General features: G+C 40.9%; 1 protein-coding gene across 2 annotated transcripts in view; it reads left to right on the top strand.

The window, feature by feature from the left end:
- Positions 1–21,144, top strand: part of PAX3 (paired box 3) — a 94,139-nt gene that overhangs the window by 56,045 nt on the left and 16,950 nt on the right. For both annotated transcript variants that reach the window (XM_065880290.1, XM_065880291.1), the window contains exons 5-7: positions 7,735–7,940; positions 17,932–18,097; positions 18,971–19,185. In XM_065880290.1, coding sequence (XP_065736362.1) covers positions 7,735–7,940; positions 17,932–18,097; positions 18,971–19,185 — 587 coding nt within the window. The remainder of the gene's footprint in view (positions 1–7,734; positions 7,941–17,931; positions 18,098–18,970; positions 19,186–21,144) is intronic.

The following is a 21,144-nucleotide window of genomic DNA, read 5'->3' as shown; positions in this document are numbered from 1 at the left end:
TTTTTTTTTTTTTTGCACTTGCTAAAGATTTTTGGGCTGGCAAATTGGGGGAGAAGTTGTAGAGGCAATAAAAGCAAAACAAGACCCCCCTGACCACCACCCACCCCCCCCCCCCCACACCCGCCAAGAGGCCACTGATCAGGTTATAAACTATCTCTCCTAGTTTATCAACGATCATGGTCACAATTACTCAAAACCTAGTTCTGAGTTAGGAATTCTGGAAAGTTCATTAGATAGCTTGAGTTTGTTAGGTCACACACGCTTTCTAGATCTACTTTAGGATTTTGTTGTAAATCTTTGGTTTGTTCCTTTCAGCGGGGTCTCTTCTTTTTTCCTTCTCTTGACGTATATACAATTTAAAAACATTAAAAAAAATAATGTTGCCGATTACTTCTTAGCTTGTGAATTAATGTGGCAGAGAAGCTTCCAGGTGCTGAAGTCTCTCAACTGGCTTGGATTAACCCCTACTGTGCTTCCATTTCAACCTCCCCCTCCTCCCTCCTCTGGAGAAAAAAAAAACACCCAACCTCCCCTTTCTCATCCACTCCGGCTTTCTTTGTGTCTGCTGCTCCCTGCCAGGCAGGTGTCAGAGCCCTGAATGAGGGTAAACGCTCCATTGATGGATTCCACAGATGGAGCGTGGAAATCGGTAGAATAGGCCTCGGCCACAGGCCATTTCTTGGGATCCAACAAAAGCCTCCAAATAAGTCAACAAAAATCCCAAAGATCACAAAGGGAAAGTGTCATTTGTCATTTACTCTGGGTCTGTGAGGGAATATCAGACTCTTCCTGATTTTCACCCGAGTAAACACGAGAGAGGTCATTCACATCTCTCTCAGTGTAAAAGGGCTATTTCAGATCAGAAAACAGTTAGTCGTACCATTGTCCCCTTCGTGTTGAATGGTAAAACTCACAAACACAGGAGACATTCTACAATTAGCCAAGTAAGTACATCCAACTTCAAGTTGACCCGTTAAAGACCTCATGGGATATACTTCTGAAATACCTTCATGCTGTCTGACACAGGGTGAAACCACGTCGTGGGGCTCTTAGGCACGATTTTTATTTTTATCTTGTTCTTTCATCGGTGAAACATAGCTTTGAGTGCCGACGCTGACAGGTTTTGCTCGGAAAGGTTAGTACAGATGGGACGACCATCTGATTTGGTCTGAGGCTGTCTTAGAATAAATGACAGTTGACCAAGGAAGTTCAGCCTCAAAACCTGCAGAGAGAGATTCCCCCCACCTCCTCCCGCGTCTGTAAATTGCATTGTGTTATATCTGGGGAAAACACAGAGTTTAAATGGTTGTCATGTTTTGATTCTTTAATTATTCAAATGAAAAGTCTTGCTGAGAAGAGAGACAGTGTGCCAAATGCATGCTTGTGAATGATTTTGGTTCTCCATTTTTTGCCTGTCTCCCATCTCTGAATTATACTGGTCTGGAAACCAATAATTATAGAATTCCACGTGACTAAATCCCTATAAAATTGAGGTAAGATCTCATGTATAATAGCATTAAGTAGGATGAAATATTTCCTGAGGCTATAGAAGAGGTCACAAGGGGTTAACGGACAAAGACATACTCTCTAATTCTGTAATTCCTTCTTTAATTAAACTTCATGGTTGGTCCGCTGGTGGTAATACTTCTGCCTTCTCCTCCCAGTTTGATTTGTTTCCGAAAGAAGAATTTGTAATCCTATGGGGTATGGTTGTTGCCTATGCTTGATCTTTTTTTTTTTTTTTCTTTAAGCAGAAAATGTCCATTTTCCCAAGGTTGATTTGGGGAGTTAATGTGAGATGATTGGGATAACTAAAAATTTTGCTCCTAAGACCTAGAATTAGCTTAACATAGAAAAAGAAGAAATGAGCTTCTTTTAAAATTAAGACTAAAGCACAGAGTTGAAACACTCAGGCACCTGGGTGAGAGGTGACATTTTCCCGGTGATCACGCTGAGGTTTCTGCTGAATAACTTGTGAATATCCCAACAGATTTCAAGTTTTTATTCCTACTCTTTTGCCTAAAAAGAATTTGATGTTACTTTAGAGCTCTTGATATCCTTTCACTAAGGTGCCTTTAATATCAAAAAAGAAGACTTTAATAAAGATGTATAAACAGAGTGATCAGTTCAACTGCTTGTGAACTGTAGTATTTTCCCTATTGACCCTGGATCTTAGAACTGAGCGTCTGTGATGATTATTAATGGAGACTGCACATGGTCAGACTGACTGCTTTAATTTCTTAAATTCATTCAATATCTTGGAAAATTGATCCATTTCTTAGTGCTTTATTGTTGTTGAACATCTATACTTTGAATATATAAAGAATTCGATAAATATTTGTTGAATTAAATTCAATTGGGAAGTTGATTTGGCATATAATGTTGATTAAACTGTTGTATTTCTGTCAATTTCATTTGGTTCTAAGAAGTTGTGAAAATTTGGGACAAGTAAGAATAGTAGTGGCAATCAGCTAAATGATTTACATTGGGATTCCTGTTTTGGTGTGTTTCCGGTATTCCTCTTCAAAAGGGGACTGTTTGTGTGTGTGTGTGTGTGTGTGTATGTGTGTGTGTGATAAAGAAACTCAACACCTATTTAGAACACTCCAGGCTAGATGAGAGAGAGTTCTCTGAAGTCCCATAAACCTGGGTCAAATCCCAGTTTCCAAGTTGTGTGACCTGAATAACCTCTCTGAATCTTTCCTTTTTCTGGGGTGAGTATTTACTTCACGGGTTTTTGTGTGGTTACGTAAGGAAAGGAGAGAAATTCTCCACCTCTCGGGAAGGTTTGCTCCAGGTTCATTGGTGACATTGAGTTAAACAAATGTGTAAGTCAGAGAATGGATTGTGAAGGGGTTTTGGTAATAGAGTCAAAACTTTCAAAGTCTGATAAGAATATGGATTAGGATAAAATCTGAGAATTTTTATGCGATTAAAACAACAAAATCTCCACTTAAAGGACCATGTATTATGTATTGATATGGATTTTCTTATGAGAACTATTCTGGAATTTCAAATTAGGGGACAATATCTCTAAAGAACAGTAAAGCAAACTTTGTGAAGGCAGGTGTAGAATGTGACTGAGCAACTTAAATGTATGAAAGTCTCCCTCTAATATTAAGGCCAGGGCTTCCCTGATGGCGCAGTGGTTGAGAGTCCGCCTGCCGATGCAGGAGACACGGGTTCGTGCCCCGGTCCGGGAAGATCCCACGTGCCGTGGAGCGGCTGGGCCCGTGAGCCATGGCCGCTGAGCCTGTGCGTCCAGGGACTGTGCTCCACAGCGGGAGAGGCCACAACAGTGAGAGGACCGCGTACCGAAAAAAAAAAAAAAAAAAAAAAAATTAAGGCCAGACAGTATAAATAGACTGAAGAAATTATATTTAATCTAGTTGCTATATCCTGGCAATTTATTAACATTTAGATAACTGTCTTGCTAACACTGCTTGTAGTTTTCAAGTCATAGCTTAAATATTATTCACAGAAAAAAAAATAATTTCTTTCTGTCAAGCTGTCTGAAAGAAAGGCCTTGTTTTTACTTTGCTGAAATATTTAGCAAGACTAGATACTTGGTATCTAGTATCGAATTTGTTCCAGTATCTTGAGTAAAGTTAAATATGTAAAATAGAACTTCAACGGATTGATTTAATTTGTGCTATTAAAATGGGATTTAAGTTTTAGACTTGTTTTTGGTAAAAACTGAATGATTCAAATTTAGGACATTATTGTGAACCATGTTCTGTGTAAATAATACATTTTAGGGCTTCCCTGGTGGTGCAGTGGTTAAGAATCCACCTGCCAATGCAGGGAACACAGGTTCGAGCCCTGGTCCAGGAAGATCCCACATGCCGCAGAGCAACTAAGCCCGTACGCCACAACTACTGAGCCTGCGCTCTAGAGCCTGTGAGCCACAACTACTGAAGCCCACCTGCCTAGAGCACGTGCTCCGCAACAAGAGAAGCCACCGCAATGAGAAGCCTGTGCACTGCAACAAAGACTAGACCCTGCTCACCGCAACTAGAGAAAGCCTGCACGCGGCAATGAAGACCCAACGCAGCCAAAATTAAAATAAATTTAAAAAAACCACAAAAAACATTTTAATTCTATTGAGTAGTATAAAAAATGGTAGTGTTTCCATCTTTAGAAAGAGCTAGTATTTCCTAGCTGGTAGATTAATCTAGGGTTGCTGACTGAACATTTTTTAAAGCCCACATCCTTTTGGAGTTTACAGATGGGGAAAAGTTAGAATTGACTTGTAAGGTTGTGGCTTCATCGTGTCAAAAATGATCAGTTGGTTCAGATAATTTTCTAGCAGAAAAATCAGGCAAATCGTTTCCTCAGTGTCTTTAAAATGATGCTATTTGGAGTTTTTCCTAGTTAGATGGAACCTTTGGATTGCTTTTGAATAAACAGTCTAGGAATAAAAGTAGTAATTTGCTAGCTTGTTAAAGAAAAATTTATTTTTGGTGGTAAAGGCTGTGCTATTGAACTCAGATAGTCTTGAGTCTTGTTTATCACTGACTGTTGGTGGTTCTTCATCTTTTTTTAAAAATCACAATCCTCTTTGAAAAAATTGGTAATTATTCCCTAGAAAAATTCAGGCATGCAAGTACTTGCAAGAATTTCCAAGTAATTTTCAAGGACTCACAACCCCCGCCCCAAAGCCCATCTATAAATGGTAGTTGGGTGGCTCAAAAGAGCAGAATTTCCATTTTAAAGATGTAAAATGGTGACAGAAAAGTGAGTTTTGGTTCAAAACTTAATTTTTCTCCTGTACTTCTATTCATTCAGCATGTATTTATTGAGCACCTATTATGTTCCAGCAGTAATTCTAGCAATGAACAAGGCAAAGGAAGGGTCTTGAGCTCATAGAGCTTCTATTCTGGGGGATGTTAATTGTTAAGGTGAAACAGTCGTCTTCACCCTCAGAATTAACTCTGGTTGGTACTTGTACATCTAAGCAGCCCTCTTTCTCCAGAAACCAGCGATGATTTTGATTAATTGACCTGACAGTGCATGGCACATCATATTTACTTGGGAGGATTTACTAGCCCCAGAGACTCCCAGAGGAAACATGAAAATTTCCACATACTATTATCCTAATGGGATCATAGTAAGAGAAGGTGCAAGCAAAGATTTAAGGTTCTCACAGGCAGAGGAGAGATTTTGGTCAGTTCTTAAATACTGTTGAGTTTTTCACCTGAATTCACTTTAGACAGAAAAGTCAGGGCAACAGAAACTGGAAGCATGGAAGGAAAACATTTTATAAAAATTTATTTTCTTCTTAGGGGAATGAGTAATCTGTTTCTTGGGGAGTATATTATTTATAACTGAAAAAAATACAGGTGGGAGCAATTTTTTGGATAAATTGTGGCAGAAAATATTTTATATACTTGGGAATTTTGAGGGGGAAGTGAAAAATTAATCTGAAATGTTCTGCAGAGAGGGCTCTCAAAGTGTCTGTCCAGGATCAGTAACATCAGCGTCAATCCCCAGGGAATGTGTTAAAAATGTGAATTCTCAGAGCCCACCCCAGACGTATGGAATAAGAAGAGGGGACAGCCATCTGGTTTTTCATAGGTTTTTCCGGGGATTCTGATGCTCCAGAGGTTTGAGAACCGCTGCCCTACAATTAGGCACAAATTATTGTTCTTTTAATTTGGTTCACATTTATTAAAGGTATACACATGTAAGTTGTATTGGCTGCTTTTGAAGTTTATAATGCAATGAACGACATATTTCTTAGCATGTTAATACTCCTGTAAAGTGTTAGCATACTTAAAGCCTATTTTTCTTTCTTTCAGTTAATACCAAAATTTCCTAAAATAAGATTTATATTAAATTAGACCATTTTACATTAAATTAGATAACAATTGAAAAACCAAGCATAATGGCTAACATACAGTAGAGCATTACATATTATAATTCCCTTTTACTTTTATGTGCCAGTATTAGTTTTCTTTGATTTGTCATATATATTATTAATTCACTCTTAATTTCACAGTATTTGAATGTGAATAAAATGTAGAAGTACTAAAATATTAGAAAACTTAAAATTATATTTGTGGGTTATTTTGGATGTGTACCTTTTGGGGCAGCTTATAATTTATACTGAAGTAAAATGAAATTTTAAATTTCTATAGGGCAGAATTAAGTTTGAGCTTAAGAGAAAAGAGAATTAGTAGTATAGGAGATACTTCATTTTAGGATTGCTTCTAGCACTTCCGGCATTTCCCCAGGTTCTACCAGCCTGAGGGTGCAAATGAGTTACCTTGATGTTGACATTAGTCATCTACAATTTTCTGGCTTTCTCTCCTCATTTGCTGACAGCACACCTCAGCCTCTTCCCCAGAGGATCCTCCAGTTATTTGGGAAGTTTTGAGCGCATTTGCATGTGTTCAGGGGCAAGGGTGCTCTGGCTCCCACGCTACACTCAAGAGTCTGTGGCCTGGTAGCCCTCTGACAACCTCTGCCACTGTCCTGAGGTCCAGGCCTCTGGGAGGGGGCTGCTCTCCTACCAAGAGCCCTATGTCTGGTGCATCCTCAAGCTGAAGAACCTGCTATTGGCCAACAGGTACTCTGCTGTCACAACTCACAGACGCTAAATTGCATTATTAATGCAAATTTCTACTTAATTTCCCAACTCCTCCTCCGGTTTCTTGGGCGCCTGCATACTAAAACTGGAAGGTCTCCTTCCTTGATGCGTGCTCCTACAGGCAAATTCAAGCTTTGGTGAGGAGGGGGCCTGTAGCAAGGCTGGCTTCAGGGACGTGTGGCCTATGCAGTCGCTCAGGGCCCCATGTGCAGAAGGCCCTGTGCTTAGTTTTATGCTCTGTAGTTGCCATCTTGAAATTCATGATAACTTGTGAACACGGGGGTCCTGCGTTTTTATTTGGCACTGCGCTTCTCAAACTAGGCAGCGGTCCTAAGCAGCTGCCTATCAGACCCAGACTCTGAACTTCTGTTTAGAAACAGTTTGGTAGACTATGCCTGCTTCTTCCTGAGTCTGTTCTTGACATTTGCATTAACAATATCTAAACACTCCTTAAAGCATTTCCTAATATCTGGCAATGAGAGAGTAAATTTAACACGGTGTTTCTTATAGGAGCGGTACAGTCTACAAATTAATAGGAGTCCTGTACTAGTTTACGATTATTGCCTTTTTAGATACGAAGTCAGTTTCGGAATATTAATTTAAAAAAATCACTTTTTAACAAATTTTTTCCTGGTCTAAAGGCTGGTGAAGATTGATCAGGAACCAAATTAAATGTGATTCATTTATTAGACAAGAACGGAGTACCCATTAAAGGCTAAGGACATGGGCCAGAAAAATGGAGTAAGGCCTGTCTCTGCTTTCTAAGAGTTCGTAATGGGCTTAGAATGACAGGTGCAGAGAGCAATTATTTCTGCCTGGGGGCCTTGGAGATGGGATAGGGGAAGAGATCAAATACCATTTAATAATGTAATACTGCAAGGAGGGGCTTTGTGTCAGTGGGAGGACATTGGGAGTGTACTTCATACTAGGATATGAATCATTATAGCTTGGTCAGACTGGTTTTTTTTTTCTTTCATATTTTGGTGCTCCAAGAAGCTTGTGGGATCTCAGTTCCTTGACCAGGTATCGAACCCGGGCCATGGCAGTGACAGTGCTGAATCCTCACCGCTCAGCCACCAGTGAACTCCCCAGACTTGTTTTTTGTTTCACATTTGATCACTTTTTTTCTCCTGTGCTTTTAGCCTCGGCACCCCAATCAGATGAAGGCTCTGACATCGACTCTGAACCAGATTTACCGCTCAAGAGGAAACAGCGCAGGAGCCGAACCACTTTCACAGCAGAGCAGCTTGAAGAACTGGAACGGGCTTTTGAAAGAACTCACTATCCTGATATTTACACTAGGGAGGAACTGGCCCAGAGGGCAAAGCTCACCGAGGCCCGAGTACAGGTACTGACATCCAAACATCCCCGTCCTGCTTAAACCCACACAGGAAACAAGAGTGTCTTCTTCTCTAGGGCATATTTCAGACCAAGAAAATAAATATGTCAGGAATAGTCCTTCATTGTGAATGGCAGCCTCTCACATTATAAAGTTCTTCCTTTCTCTCTCATTTCTTCCCTTCGTATCTCGCCGTGTCGTGATAACGACATCGTGACCTCCGCTTCCATTTTATTGCATGTGCTTGGTCCAAGCACATCCTGCCAACAACCCCCCTTGCCCCTTGCCCCCTGCCCCGCCATCTCCCCCAAGGTGTGTCTGTGGTATACAGCAACATATTACTTCGCTAACCAGTCAGAAAGTTTTCCTTTTCCTCTTAATAGGTTGATAAGTCCAATTAAATTTATTGATGTGATGGCTATATTTGGCTTCTTTTCTATCACATTAGTTGATACAAGTGTTTTATATGTATAGATTTAAAACTGTGATCCATTTAATTAGCTTTCTTTGTATTCTTAGTATTTTTTTTGTATTTATGAAAGTATACATTCTTATTTTAGACTTTGGTTGTCATTATGAGGAGAATGTAATTATATCAGATATATCACAGAGAAGGGTGTCAATTCACATTATTTATGCATCATTTCAGGAATCCTTGTTATGTACCAAACACTGTATAGACTTTGGGGGTGGTACATAGATAATAGCAAAATTTTGAGTGGTTACTCTGTGCCAGGCACTGTTCTAAATGCTTTATAAGAATCAATTCATTTACTCACCATTAAAACCCTAGGTTGGTGCTATTAATATCCCCAATTTATAGATGAGGAAACTGAGACTCAGACTATTTAAGTAGCTACCCAAAGTCATGTAGCTGGTAAGTGATCGAGGTAATTGGATTCCATACACTTCCTCCCTTGGGCCTTTCAATTATGAAGATGTGCAAAGTTATATAAGGTAAAATCCCTTCCTTTAAGTCTAGAAGCATTTCAAGTAACTATATTATTTAAAGAACATTTTAAATTTTCAACTCAGAAGTGTTCTGAACCCTCTGGAAAGGCTACTTTGGTGTAATATGTTTCTATTGAGTGATAGAATAATGTTTCATTATGAATAATGAACTTTCTTCTCAAGGTAGTAAAGCATGGTTGGAAAGATTACAAATGCCTCAGGGTATCCTGGAACCACTTACTGCCCCAGGAGTGAAGTTACCTTATCTGGAAACGTCATGTTTTTGCCAGATACTTGACATTCATAGTTAGAGTGAGGCTGGGGACTCAGCAGCAAACTAGGCAGTTGATGTGGTCTCCAGATTGATCGACACTTTCCCATAAGCATCTAACTACCTCTCCTATCACAGACTATTTTGGAATAGCCTCTCGTAGCCTGCAGAGCCAAGTCAGAGGGATTGTTTTCTTCAACTTGACTTTCTTTCTGATCATCACAGTGCTAGGAAGGCCAAGGAACACTAAGATGAATTAAGACAAATTTCTCAAGGAACTAGTATTTAATGGGTAATAAAGTAAACGCATGAATAATTTAAAAACAAAGGCGAGATGATAAGTGCGTTAGAGAGAGCTGAAGTGCAGTGAGAGTCGAGAAGAGGAAAGGGTGAGATTTTATTGGAGTAAACAAGAGGGGATCATGAAGAAGGGAGGGTTCAGATGGCCTTTTGAGTTTAGATAGATATTCATTGGACAGGGAGGTTGGGAGAGTATTTTGGTAATACAGAATAATGAGCAAAAGCACAGAGTTGGAAGCACATGAGTTGCATATCAGATGACCTTTCATTTTTCACTCTAGTCGTGTTGAGAACACAGTGAATAGTTCAATTTGGTTAAGGGTAGGGAGTGCTAGGGTGGCAGGAAGGAATACGATTGCTTGAAAATCTATTTGCTCTGTTTGTATTCTTAGTGTTTATTTTTTGGTACTTATGAAAATGTTCATTCTTAACTTTGGTTATCACTATGGGGAGAATATGATTATGTCAGATACAACATACAGAAGTGTGTCAGCTCAGGTTGTTCACTCATCATTTCAGGGATCCTTGTTATGTACCAGGCACTCTGGAGTTTAGGGGTGGTACATGGACAACGGCAAACTTTTCAGTGGTTTCTGAAGTAGGTCAGTGGCAGTGAGGATGGAAAGGAGAGAACTGCCTTGAAAGGTGGGATGTAGGCAACTGATTGTGTGAGCTGGAGGTGGGTGCAAAGGTGAGTGTAGGGAAGAGTCACAGATACACAGGGGTTTGCGACACAAATGTTTTACAGCTGGAGCTATTCGATCCCTCTGCCTGTTACATTGTGATATAGCGCTCCTTCCCAGAAATGACCACCGCTGACCACAAATCATGATGATATTTATATTTGTATATATAAATATCACATTATTTTATGGTAATATATACAGTGTATGTATTATAATATATATAATAATGCTACAGATATTACATATATCAAATCTATTTGCTTTTATTATAGTTATGTGATCACCTGGTTTAAATGTAAAGTGAGGTCCATTCATTCTTCCATTCTTTGGGCAAACCTTTACTGAGTGCCCACTGTATTCCAGGATCTGGTCCTTATCCTCTCTGGCTGGCCAAGCCCACATACTGGGTCTGCCCTTAAGATAGATTGAAGATCAGTTCTGAACTCAGAGTCAAAAAATAAACATTGGCTGTAAAGAAATCAAACAAAGAGAGTGATGGAAAATTGAAAAGCGCGTGCTGTGTTGCTCTACCTCGTTCATTGTTGCTTTTGCCAAAGACAAGGATGGGGGAACAGAGTTAATCTCAACCGCATGCAGCTTGTACAGTGCCCGGCACTCGCATCTGGCTCAGTGAACGTCAAAGGAGAATAAGAATGGCCCATTAACTTCCAGAGGACATGGGATCAAACCAATAAAGAGTGGTTCATATTTTTCTATACAGTGACCTCCTCTCCAAAGCGGGGCCCTCATTAACCTAACAGCTGTCCTAATGTGGCTTTAACCCGGTGACTCTTTACATTCCTTATGGCTTCATTAGTTCCCTTGAGACACATCACGTCTTGCACCACAGCTATGATCTACAGCCTAACAAATTCCCTACAACACCCGGCATATGGATCTTTTACTTAACCCAGCAGGAAAAAGAAGGGGGTAGTTAATCACTGATTAAAATGCCAGAACAAAATCCTTTAGTTTTTAGAAGGATCTGGGAAAGCAGTAGCAAAGTCAACTCAGTTTGAGTGATAGCCAGAGAGTGTGAGTTATTTTAATTTGGGGCACCTGGGAAAACCCAACACCGCACCCCCCCCCCCGCCCCACAAAACCCAAATGTGTCTACATTCCTTTTTTTTTCCTCCCAGAGTGGGGAAAAAAAAAACACCTTCTAAACCCTTCTGGATAAAAATGAGACTAAAGCTTTAATAAATTAGACATATGTCAGTATTCCATAAAAATTTGTTTAGACAGTAGCTGTGTTATATTTATCAGGGTCAAATCTGAGTACACAATCTAAGAATTATTGTACAGCAAAGACTAATTTGCCTAATTCACCTCCTGGGTAGCTGTTACTATGCAAATAATGGCGAGCACTAAAGTTTTGTAAGGAAGGGTGACTTGCAGACATTTATGATGTGTAAAAGTTTTAGTAAATATTCCATCTAAAACTCCGAGAAGTAGGCAAGCATTGTTCTCTTACCACCCAGGTAATGGAAGACAGGAGAGGAAGCTGCTTGTGGAAAAGCATTTAACTAGGAGTCAGAAGATGTGGGTTTTGGTTTCAGCTTTGCCAAAAATGTTTTGTTGGGCAAGTAAGTCACAATTTTGCTGTAATCCTGCTGGACTTCAGGTGTTTAAAAATTTAAATACAGATTTGAAAATATGGGGTTTAGATCAGATGATCTTAGTCTGGGTCCATGGATGACCAGGATAATCATGGATGGACTTCAGGAGATCTGGGAAACTTGAGATTTGTGCACAAATGTGCCTTTGCCTGTGAGTGTGTGTGTGTGTGTGTGTGTGTGCGCGCACACAAGTGTTAAATAGGGAGAGGGCCCCAGCTCTCATCATATTCCCAAAAATCGCTACCTCCTATTCTTTCTTTCTTTCTTTTTTGGCAGCACCACACAGCTTATGGATTTTAGTTCCCTGACCAGGGATTGAACCTAGGCCCTCAGCGGTGAGAGCGCGAAGTCCTAACCACTGGACTGCCAGGGAAATCCCCCCCTGTCCTTTCCTTTAATTAAAACCCCCTAGGATGCATGATCTCTCAGGACCCTTATAGCATCAGTAATTTGTGATCCTCAGGGAAGCCCAATGGTGGTTTAAAGCCATCTAACAGATCTGTATAGTTTATTTTTATTTTATTTTTTGCGGTACGCGGGCCTCTCACTGTCGTGGCCTCTCCCGTTGCGGAGCACAGGCTCCGGACGCGCAGGCTCAGTGGCCATGGCTTACGGACGCGGCCGCTCCGCCGCATGTGGGATCTTCCCGGACGGGGGCACGAACCCGCGTCCCCTGCATCGGCAGGCGGACTCTCAACCACTGCGCCACCAGGGAAGCCCCAGATCTGTATAGTTTAAAGATATGTACAGAATATTGGCCCTGAACTCCATAATAAAGCAAAAATGTGGTCATCCTACAATTCTCTGCAGGAGTTTGCCCTTGGGATACATAAAGATGCAGTTAAGTATGCTTTCATGTGTGTCGTGATCCTCTGACATTCACAGGAGCGTGGCATTTCTCCTCATCAGCCTTGCTCATCCTTTCCCCAACCTGCTCTCCATACAGTGGTCAAGGCTGGGTAGCAGCAATGGGAAGAGGGCTGGGCATGTGCGATATGGGAGAGAGGGAGTGGAGTGAGTGGGAAGGTCCAGGGAACAAGCAGCTTGTCCTGAATTTACCTACTTGGAAAGTACTGTAATTGGCACTTTAGTATCAGCTCTAGTATTTTTTTTAAATCTTTTTTTTTTTTAGATGTTAGGGGTAGGAGTTTATTAATTAATTTTTGCTGTGTTGGGTCTTCGTTTCTACGCGAGGGATTTCTCTAGTTGTGGCAAGCGGGGGCCATTCTTCATCGCGGTGCGCGGGCCTCTCACTATCGTGGCCTCTCTTGTTGCGGAGCACAGGCTCCAGACGCGCAGGCTCAGTAGCTGTGGCTCACGGGCCTAGTTGCTCCGCGGCACGTGGGATCCTCCCAGACCAGGGCTCGAACCCGTGTCCCCTGCATTAGCAGGCAGATTCTCAACCACTGCATCACCAGGGAAGCCCCTCAGCTCTAGTATTTAATGAAACATTTTATAATCTTGTTGTGAATTCTCTTTCTAAGGATTAATGATTACATTCTCTTGCCATTTTTTAAATGGCATTTGAAATAACCCATCTGGAACAATGTAGGTTAGATTGCCTTTGAGGACCACGCCGAAAATGTGAACCAGTAATTTATTGACAGGCAAAATTAGGCCTACACCATGGGACAATTAACACTAATCCATGAACCTTGGAAGCAATTTGGACCTAAGTCTCCATTCAAGCCAAACTGGCGTTCAATTATTTGAGGTGTTATTTGGGTACTTTCCTGTTTGCTCAGGGGCACAAAAGGCTTTGGCTGTAGACCAGAGAGCTTAGAAAACAAAGCAAGTCTCTAATTCTTGGATTTCTCAGTGTGATGTTTGTATTTAATAACTAACATTTACTGAACACAGTATCTCTTAGGTGTTTTGCAAGCTTTGATTGTATTGTCTCATTTAACTGATTATATTGTCTCACTTAATCTTGTGAAGGAGCTTTTTTTTTTTTTTTTTTCCGGACGCGCAGGCTCAGCGGCCATGGCTCACGGGCCCAAGCACTCCGCGGCATGTGGGATCTTCCCGGACCGGGGCACGAACCCGTGTCCCCTACATCGGCAGGCGGACTCTCAACCACTGCGCCACCAGGGAAGCCCTGAAGGAGTTTTTTATTTCTCCCATTTAGCAGATGAGAAAACAGAGACCTACAGATATTATGCAAATTGTTCAAGATCACAGAGGTAGTGAGGGGTGGGGAAAGGTGGGATTCAACTATTGCCTGGTCTGCACTGCTTCCATGTGAATGAAAAGTATTACCGTATTTCTTAAAATATTAAGTTTTTTTTACAACTTTCATTGTTGAGAACAAATTGGTACTTTTTTTACTCGTGAAGAGAAAAATTTATAAAGACCTGTTCTTTTGTGATTCATTACCTTTTTTCCCTAGTTATCATGATGTTATATTTTAAATTTTGCTTCAAAAAATCATTTGATATTATATTACTCCAGAATGGATCTAAATATCATGTCCAAAAGCGTGAATATGACTTTGCAGAAGGGCTCTGAAGAGAGACGTACAAGTAGGGAAAGATCCAGGAGCAGATGAAAATGAACCAGGCTGCAGTTCATCAAATGAAATAAAAACTTGGTGCGAGGGAAGGCTCTGATATTATACAGGCAATTATAAGCAATTAACCACGCCTGGTAGTAGTTATCCACCAATGTATGTCTCCCGCCCCACTTTCTTACCATGCTAAGTGTGATGTGTAAGGCCAGGTAATGCTGCGTGGGGAGAGTGAAATCACATTGAATTAGAGATTGTAGAATGACATTTAATAGGTAGATAGCTTAGTAAAACTTGTTCTTCCTGCCCTTCTGGCTAAGAAATTGGTGGAACACTCATATTCTCCTCCAGAACATCAAAGGCCAGTTTGTCTCTGTTGCAACTGCTACTCTTTTCAAAACAAAGTTTCTCGTGATAGTAACAACTGCATCATAGTTGCCTTCCACCCATTTTAGATGAACTTATTCAGTATTCTGCACTTACACAAGCCATTCAGTAGATTATTCCTTGATTGTTAGGAATTAGACAGACAATATTGGAAGAGTTGGGTAGGACTTCTGAGGGCAAGGGAATGTCTTTCAGTCAAAGATGGGCTAATAACAGTACCCCAGGATCACTGTGCATAGCCAGTTTGGGTACTTAAAATGAAGGTGATGTCAAGGGCATTTTTTTTTTCCTATTAAAAATAGATGTTTATGAGTTTCAAAGCATAAAGAAGACAAGGGCCGTTTCTCATTTTGCAACTTCAGTATATTTTTCCTTCAGTGCTTCTTTTGGCAGTGTCAGCTGGTTCTAGGAGATGCAGAGGCTGGCAGTGGCAAGATGATAGAAAAATCTGGTTAAGGGCTTCCCTGGTGGCGCAGTGGTTGAGAGTCCGCCTGCCGATGCAGGGGACATGGGTTCGTGTCCCGGTCTGGGAAGATCCCACATGCCGCGGAGCGCCTGGGCCCGTGAGCCATGGCCGCTGAGCCTACGCGTCCGGAGCCTGTGCTCCGCAACGGGAGAGGCCACAACAGTGAGAGGCCCGCGTACCGCAAAAAAAAAAAAGAAAAAAAAGAAAATTCTGGTTAAATGGCCAGAGACAGGCAGCTCAGTCTTCAGTAAGCCCTGCTTCCCTCAGGAATAGCCCTCTGGATTTATTTAGCCTAAATTTAAACAACATTTAAATTCCTTCCTTTGGGAAACTCTTAAACCTCCTGTTGAAGGTTTGTTTTTCAGTAAAGATTTGCTTCCCAACTATTTCTCTTCATCTTATATTGTAGTTATAATATATGCTGTATTGTAACTATAAGAATTTTTATCCAACTCCTGGTAGGTTTATTCCATGTCATCAATATTTACTTGTATCATTTTGGAAAAATGGAAATAAAACCCCCAAAACTTTACCCCTAGCCTTTTGGATTTAATGTTTTGAAGGGATTTGGAGTTATGATGTTTCTTCTAATTTATTATCTGAGCAAAGACATTTTTGATTTAAAAAATTGGATTATGGAGGCGTTAGCATGAATGTAGATCAAAAGTAGGTTAAGACTGATCGACTAACCAGGCAGAGCCCACCCACTGGAAAAATCACATTTGGTTTACTTATCTAAAAGTTACAGCAGGAAGTTGGCACAGAGAGATTGGCAACATGCTCTGATAATGTCAGAAGTGGCAAGCTTCTGAGTTCTTCATAAGGGATCTCACCAGTAGATTTGAAGACAGTAAGTCTGAATGAGTGAAGTCACATCAGAACTTTTGGAAATTCAACTCTCCTCCCGGCCTAGTACATAAAGCTGAAGATGCACTGCCCATGGGCTGGTCTAGATAAGTGTGGGGAGGAAAAAAAAAACAAAAAACAAACAAACAAAAAAAAACCATCAGCTGAGCCAGGTGTGCCTCATTAATCTGGAGGTTTTATACTATAAAATATGACACAGTGCAGTGGTATGGGACAGTGCATTCAGGCATGAAAACAACCCTAATTTCTCACCCCCAGCCTCCTCAGGCTAACCAGCTTGTTCCAAGCGCTTCCCTGAAAACAGTTTCCTTACCCTGATGTCTTTGGGAGTCCCGGTAACAGACGCTTAGACTTGCACTGAGAAAACACAATTGATGCAGACCTGAAATTGAGCACTGTCAATGGTTCTATTATCCCAGGTGGTAATTTCTCAAGTTAAGTAAAACTCTAATTTAATTATGTATCAACATGGGAAAATATTGACTTCCCTTCTTTTCCTGTTGGAAACTTAAGGAGTATTAAATGTTAGTGTTCTGAGGAAGTTCAAATAGCTTTCCTTACAACTGTCTTGCATCATGGTTAGAGATGACCAAACTCTTTTCCAGATAAATGCTTGGGTGCTTGGCAAAAGTTTAAGCAGATACCTTGGCAAAGTATCTGTTAAACTGGGCTTTCTTGCTACAGAAGGGAGACATTCCTCTCTCCACTCTTTTAAAAATTTTAGGGCTTCCCTGGTGGCGCAGTGGTTGAGAGTCCGCCTGCCGATGCAGGGGACATGGGTTCGTGCCCCGGTCTGGGAGGATCCCACATGCCGTGGAGCAGCTGGGCCCGTGAGCCATGGCCGCTGAGCCTGCACATCCGGAGCCTGTGTTCCGCAACGGGAGAGGCCACAACAGTGAGAGGCCCGCATACCGCAAAAATAAAAATAAAAAAATGTTTTGTGACTTGAAATTTACATTTAAGTTGTATAATTGTTAACTTTGTTCTATAAGGAAATCAAGTCTCAACTTTTCTTAGACATGCTGGTCTCTTGTATCTCTTCCAACTGGCGTGACCACTTTTCGAAATCATATCCAAGCTTTCAAAGGAGTTGAAACTTTGTCTCCACTCTAAACTTCTCCTAATTTCTCTGCATTTTCAAACATGGAGTTTCTACCTCCTGTGAGCAGTTATTTTGGTGACCTTGATTACTCTGTGAGTTCCTAGAGGAGGAGACAGTAAGCTTACTTGAGTGCAGGGATCCTATCTTATCCACCCCTTTAGCCCTCTGTTGAAAAGATAGGTGCTTATAGCTGCTGTTGAAAGAAATAATAAATAAACCCACTATTTAAAAGAGCTTCATAGATAAAATGCTTTCATTTCTTGAAATACTTACCTCTTCAGCATCTATTTCCATGAAGACCAGCACAATGTCTCACACTTTGGAAGGGATGGTAGAATAGCTCCATTTATCCTTCTGGTTAATTTATATGACTTTCTAGGAATTGTGCACATAATGTCCATAGAAATACAAACACATTGATAAGACTATAAAAAACAAGGGTTAGTGTGATAGGTAAGACCAAATTAGGACACGTGTCACGCGGGGGCCAAACAGACTCCTGGATCCTCGCCGTTATGCTGCGGTACATGAAGGTGGGAGGGTGCTTATGGTGATGGCAGGGAGTTCCCGTTGTTCCCATCCCTGCTTAGCCATCCCTTCCCATGGTCACCCCCCGGGCTCGTGGGGGCTCTGCAGGACCATTGAAGGCCCTCGAAGTCCTTCTACTGACCCCTGACATCTAACTCTCCTTTCTTCCCTGACAATACAACCCAGAAGGTGGAGGGCTCTTGTGTCTATTTGCCCTGTCAGTAAGGGGCCTTTAATCTGTTTTAGCATGAAAAATTCATTAAGACTGTACTATTATTTCATCAGTGAAATCCTCAAATTTTAAATTAAATCCATAGGTCTGGTTTAGCAACCGCCGTGCAAGATGGAGGAAGCAGGCTGGGGCCAATCAACTGATGGCTTTCAACCATCTCATTCCGGGGGGATTCCCTCCCACGGCCATGCCGACTCTGCCAACATACCAGCTGTCCGAGACCTCTTACCAGCCCACAGCTATTCCACAAGGTATGGAGGAATGGAGTCGGGGGTTAAGATGCAACTCCCAATCTTGTTCCTTGCTGCTTAATTTATGCAGTGAAATCTTCTGCGGTGTCCTTGTGGCTGTTTGTATGTTCATTACATCAGGTTGTCCTGAAAGTACTGATACCTGTCACATTTCAGAAACATAGTTTGTCCTGTGACCTGTCTGAATCTCTCTAGATAAACGGTGTTGTAATATAATACTGTTTCAGTATTTTAAAACAAAACAAAACAGCATCCCTAAATAAGCATGCAATTTGCTTTTCATTTGTTAAAACTTTACATTTATACTCCAGTCTGCCATTAACTGAAGTTCTGTGATGGCTCCTAACTGCAGTAGGAATAGAGGGAAGGTAAGCTTTGATAAAAAGTCCCTCTGTCTTAGTGCATAGAGGTGAATGGAATAAATGATAAAACTAAGTTAGTTTGCATTATGAAAGATAGCATTGCAGGCATTCGAAACTATACTATGACACCAATGCTCAGGTGCTTTGGAAGCATATTTGATAAGAAGCTTGAGACTTGCATTTTTTCCGTGGGTTAACCCTCACGTTGACTAATAACATTCACTACCAAAATAGGTTTGTTCGCACTGTCGATGTGATTTCTGAATTTCTGTTCTGGGTGAGTGTGCATTGAAACTACGTAGATAAATTATGTACTTGCATATACGTGCAGAGATGTGGCTGTATTTGTTAAGAGTGGTTCTAGACCTGAGTGTCAAGAAGGACAGTTTGAAATTTACATGTGGCTGACCAGGATATACTGCTGATGGCTTGGTGACTGTGAACTTTGGTACTGAACTTTCTCTGCTGGCCTCCAAAGGAGATTTATGGCCGATGACCTTCTTCCTTGCAGCCGTGTCGGATCCCAGCAGCACGGTCCACAGACCTCAGCCGCTTCCTCCAAGCACTGTACACCAAAGCACTATTCCTTCCACCCCGGACAGCAGCTCTGCCTACTGCCTCTCCAGCACCAGGCATGGATTTTCCAGCTATACAGACAGCTTTGTGCCTCCGTCCGGGCCCTCCAACCCCATGAACCCCGCCATTGGCAATGGCCTTTCACCTCAGGTCAGTCCCGTGTTTCCAGACAGACGATTTGCTGTATACCAGAACCAAATAGTCAATTCCCTGAGGCAGTCATATAATGAATTGCCAAATTTAAACCATAATGTATTCTTTATACAAGCCACATGATTTCAGTTTTCTAGTTTCCTTTCTCTCCACCCTTCCTACGGGCTGTATCAAAAGCTGTAGCTTAGACTTAAAATCCAAGTGACTTTTAATGTAATCACAGAGATTGTATGTTATACTTAGTTGTCAAGGCATTCATCTTCTGCACTCCTTGTTCAGGGTTTTGGGTAAGAGGTTCACACACATTTCTTTTTTTAATGGTATTTGGTCAGCTGATAGGGTTGTGAGCAAAAACACTTAATAAGAAAACACCAAAGCTTTTATACAATATTTGGAGAGGAGGTTCACAAGTTGTGTGGAGAGAGACCCAGCTGATGACTACAGAACTCTAGGATAAATGAGTTATAAACACACAAATTAGGAGAATTACTGCTCTTTGGGAATATATAGATATTTGAATGTTGTAATTGTTTTTCTAATTTGCATTGAACTATGAGCTTTTCTTGAGAGATTATATTAATAAATTGCCTTGATAATTGCATGTCAGAGGGTTGGTTAAATTTCCTACATGTGGCATCTGTCTGAGGTTGACATTATTAGCAGTTGTTTAAATACAGATCACTTGATTTTATTAGAGAGCACTTGGCCCAGGTGGCGAGGAGAGCTGCCCGCTGAATTTGGAGAAATGTCACGAAGGGGTTGCAATCTATAATTGCAATCGAGAATCTCTTCAGGGCCGAGAGTGAGAGTTTTAACAGCTTTATCTTTTCTTAACCCCCTTTTTCCTCTTGGTGGTTAGAAAAACAGAGAGAAGCTCAGAATGACACAAATGAAAAGTGAAAAGACAATTATACTCAATTACACACTAATCACTGACTATCACTGCTGCCTAAACACCAAGAGGGCATTCTAATAGGCAGAAAATGAGATTTTAATGGCACAAAGGGTGGCCAAAATAACGATTCATATATCTTCGCCTTCGTTTTCTTCAACTTGTGGTCTGCGTCTTGGGAGTGGAGTTCCTGGGCTCTGCACAACGGTGATAACTCCGAGCAGCTGAAAAGTTCAAAGCCGTTGGAGTTGAAAAGAATGAATAGCAAAGGCAATGAAATAAACATTTCTGCCTAAAGGCAAAAGTTCATAAATCCTTTTTTGTAACAGTGAATGTAATTAAGTTTCATAGATTCCTATAGCACATCCTGGGATAAAAAATAAGAGGTGGCTTTAAGCCTCAGCTGAAAAATAACAACATGAAAACAATGGACATGCTTCCTACAGGACTTTAATACATTTAATTTCCAAGTGCTCGCCTCTGTGAATGTGATTTTGCATGAAAATCATGGATTTATATTAATAGATTCATCTTTAAATGTCTGGATCTATAGCATAGAAGCTTCTTCCACAGTTTAGAAGTAACATCAGAAGTAGTTATCTCTGCAGTTTTATAAGTCATTTGGGGCCATAGAAGAGCTTTTTATGAAGATGATTTAGTTGAAAGTTTGCATAAAAGTAAACTTCAACTCGAACCACTTCTGTAAGGTGAGACCCAGGATTCTTCTGGCATTTCTTAGTGTTCGAGCATAGTAAAAATAATGACACGAACATGTATTCTCTAAGTGAAGCTCCTAGTTTCTTGTATTATAGATGTCTGCTCTTGTATGTTATAGGAAGTATAAGTGTATTATACTGTGTTATATAAGTGGAGGTACTAGCACTTGACCTTGAAACTGTTAATCCTTGATTTCAAGAAGCCTGGCTATGATTCCAGAGTTGGCGGTAGGGTGGGAATCATTCCAATATCAAGCCATGGAAAATTCCACAGGCAACTTCTCCTGTATTTCTTTACTATGCTCTTACACATTATGTTAACTCCTCACTTATTAAATTGCAAATATC

This window comes from Phocoena phocoena, chromosome 7 (assembly GCF_963924675.1).
Source record: "Phocoena phocoena chromosome 7, mPhoPho1.1, whole genome shotgun sequence".
Taxonomy (NCBI): domain Eukaryota; kingdom Metazoa; phylum Chordata; class Mammalia; order Artiodactyla; family Phocoenidae; genus Phocoena; species Phocoena phocoena.
This window is presented reverse-complemented; position numbering and strand designations above follow the sequence as displayed.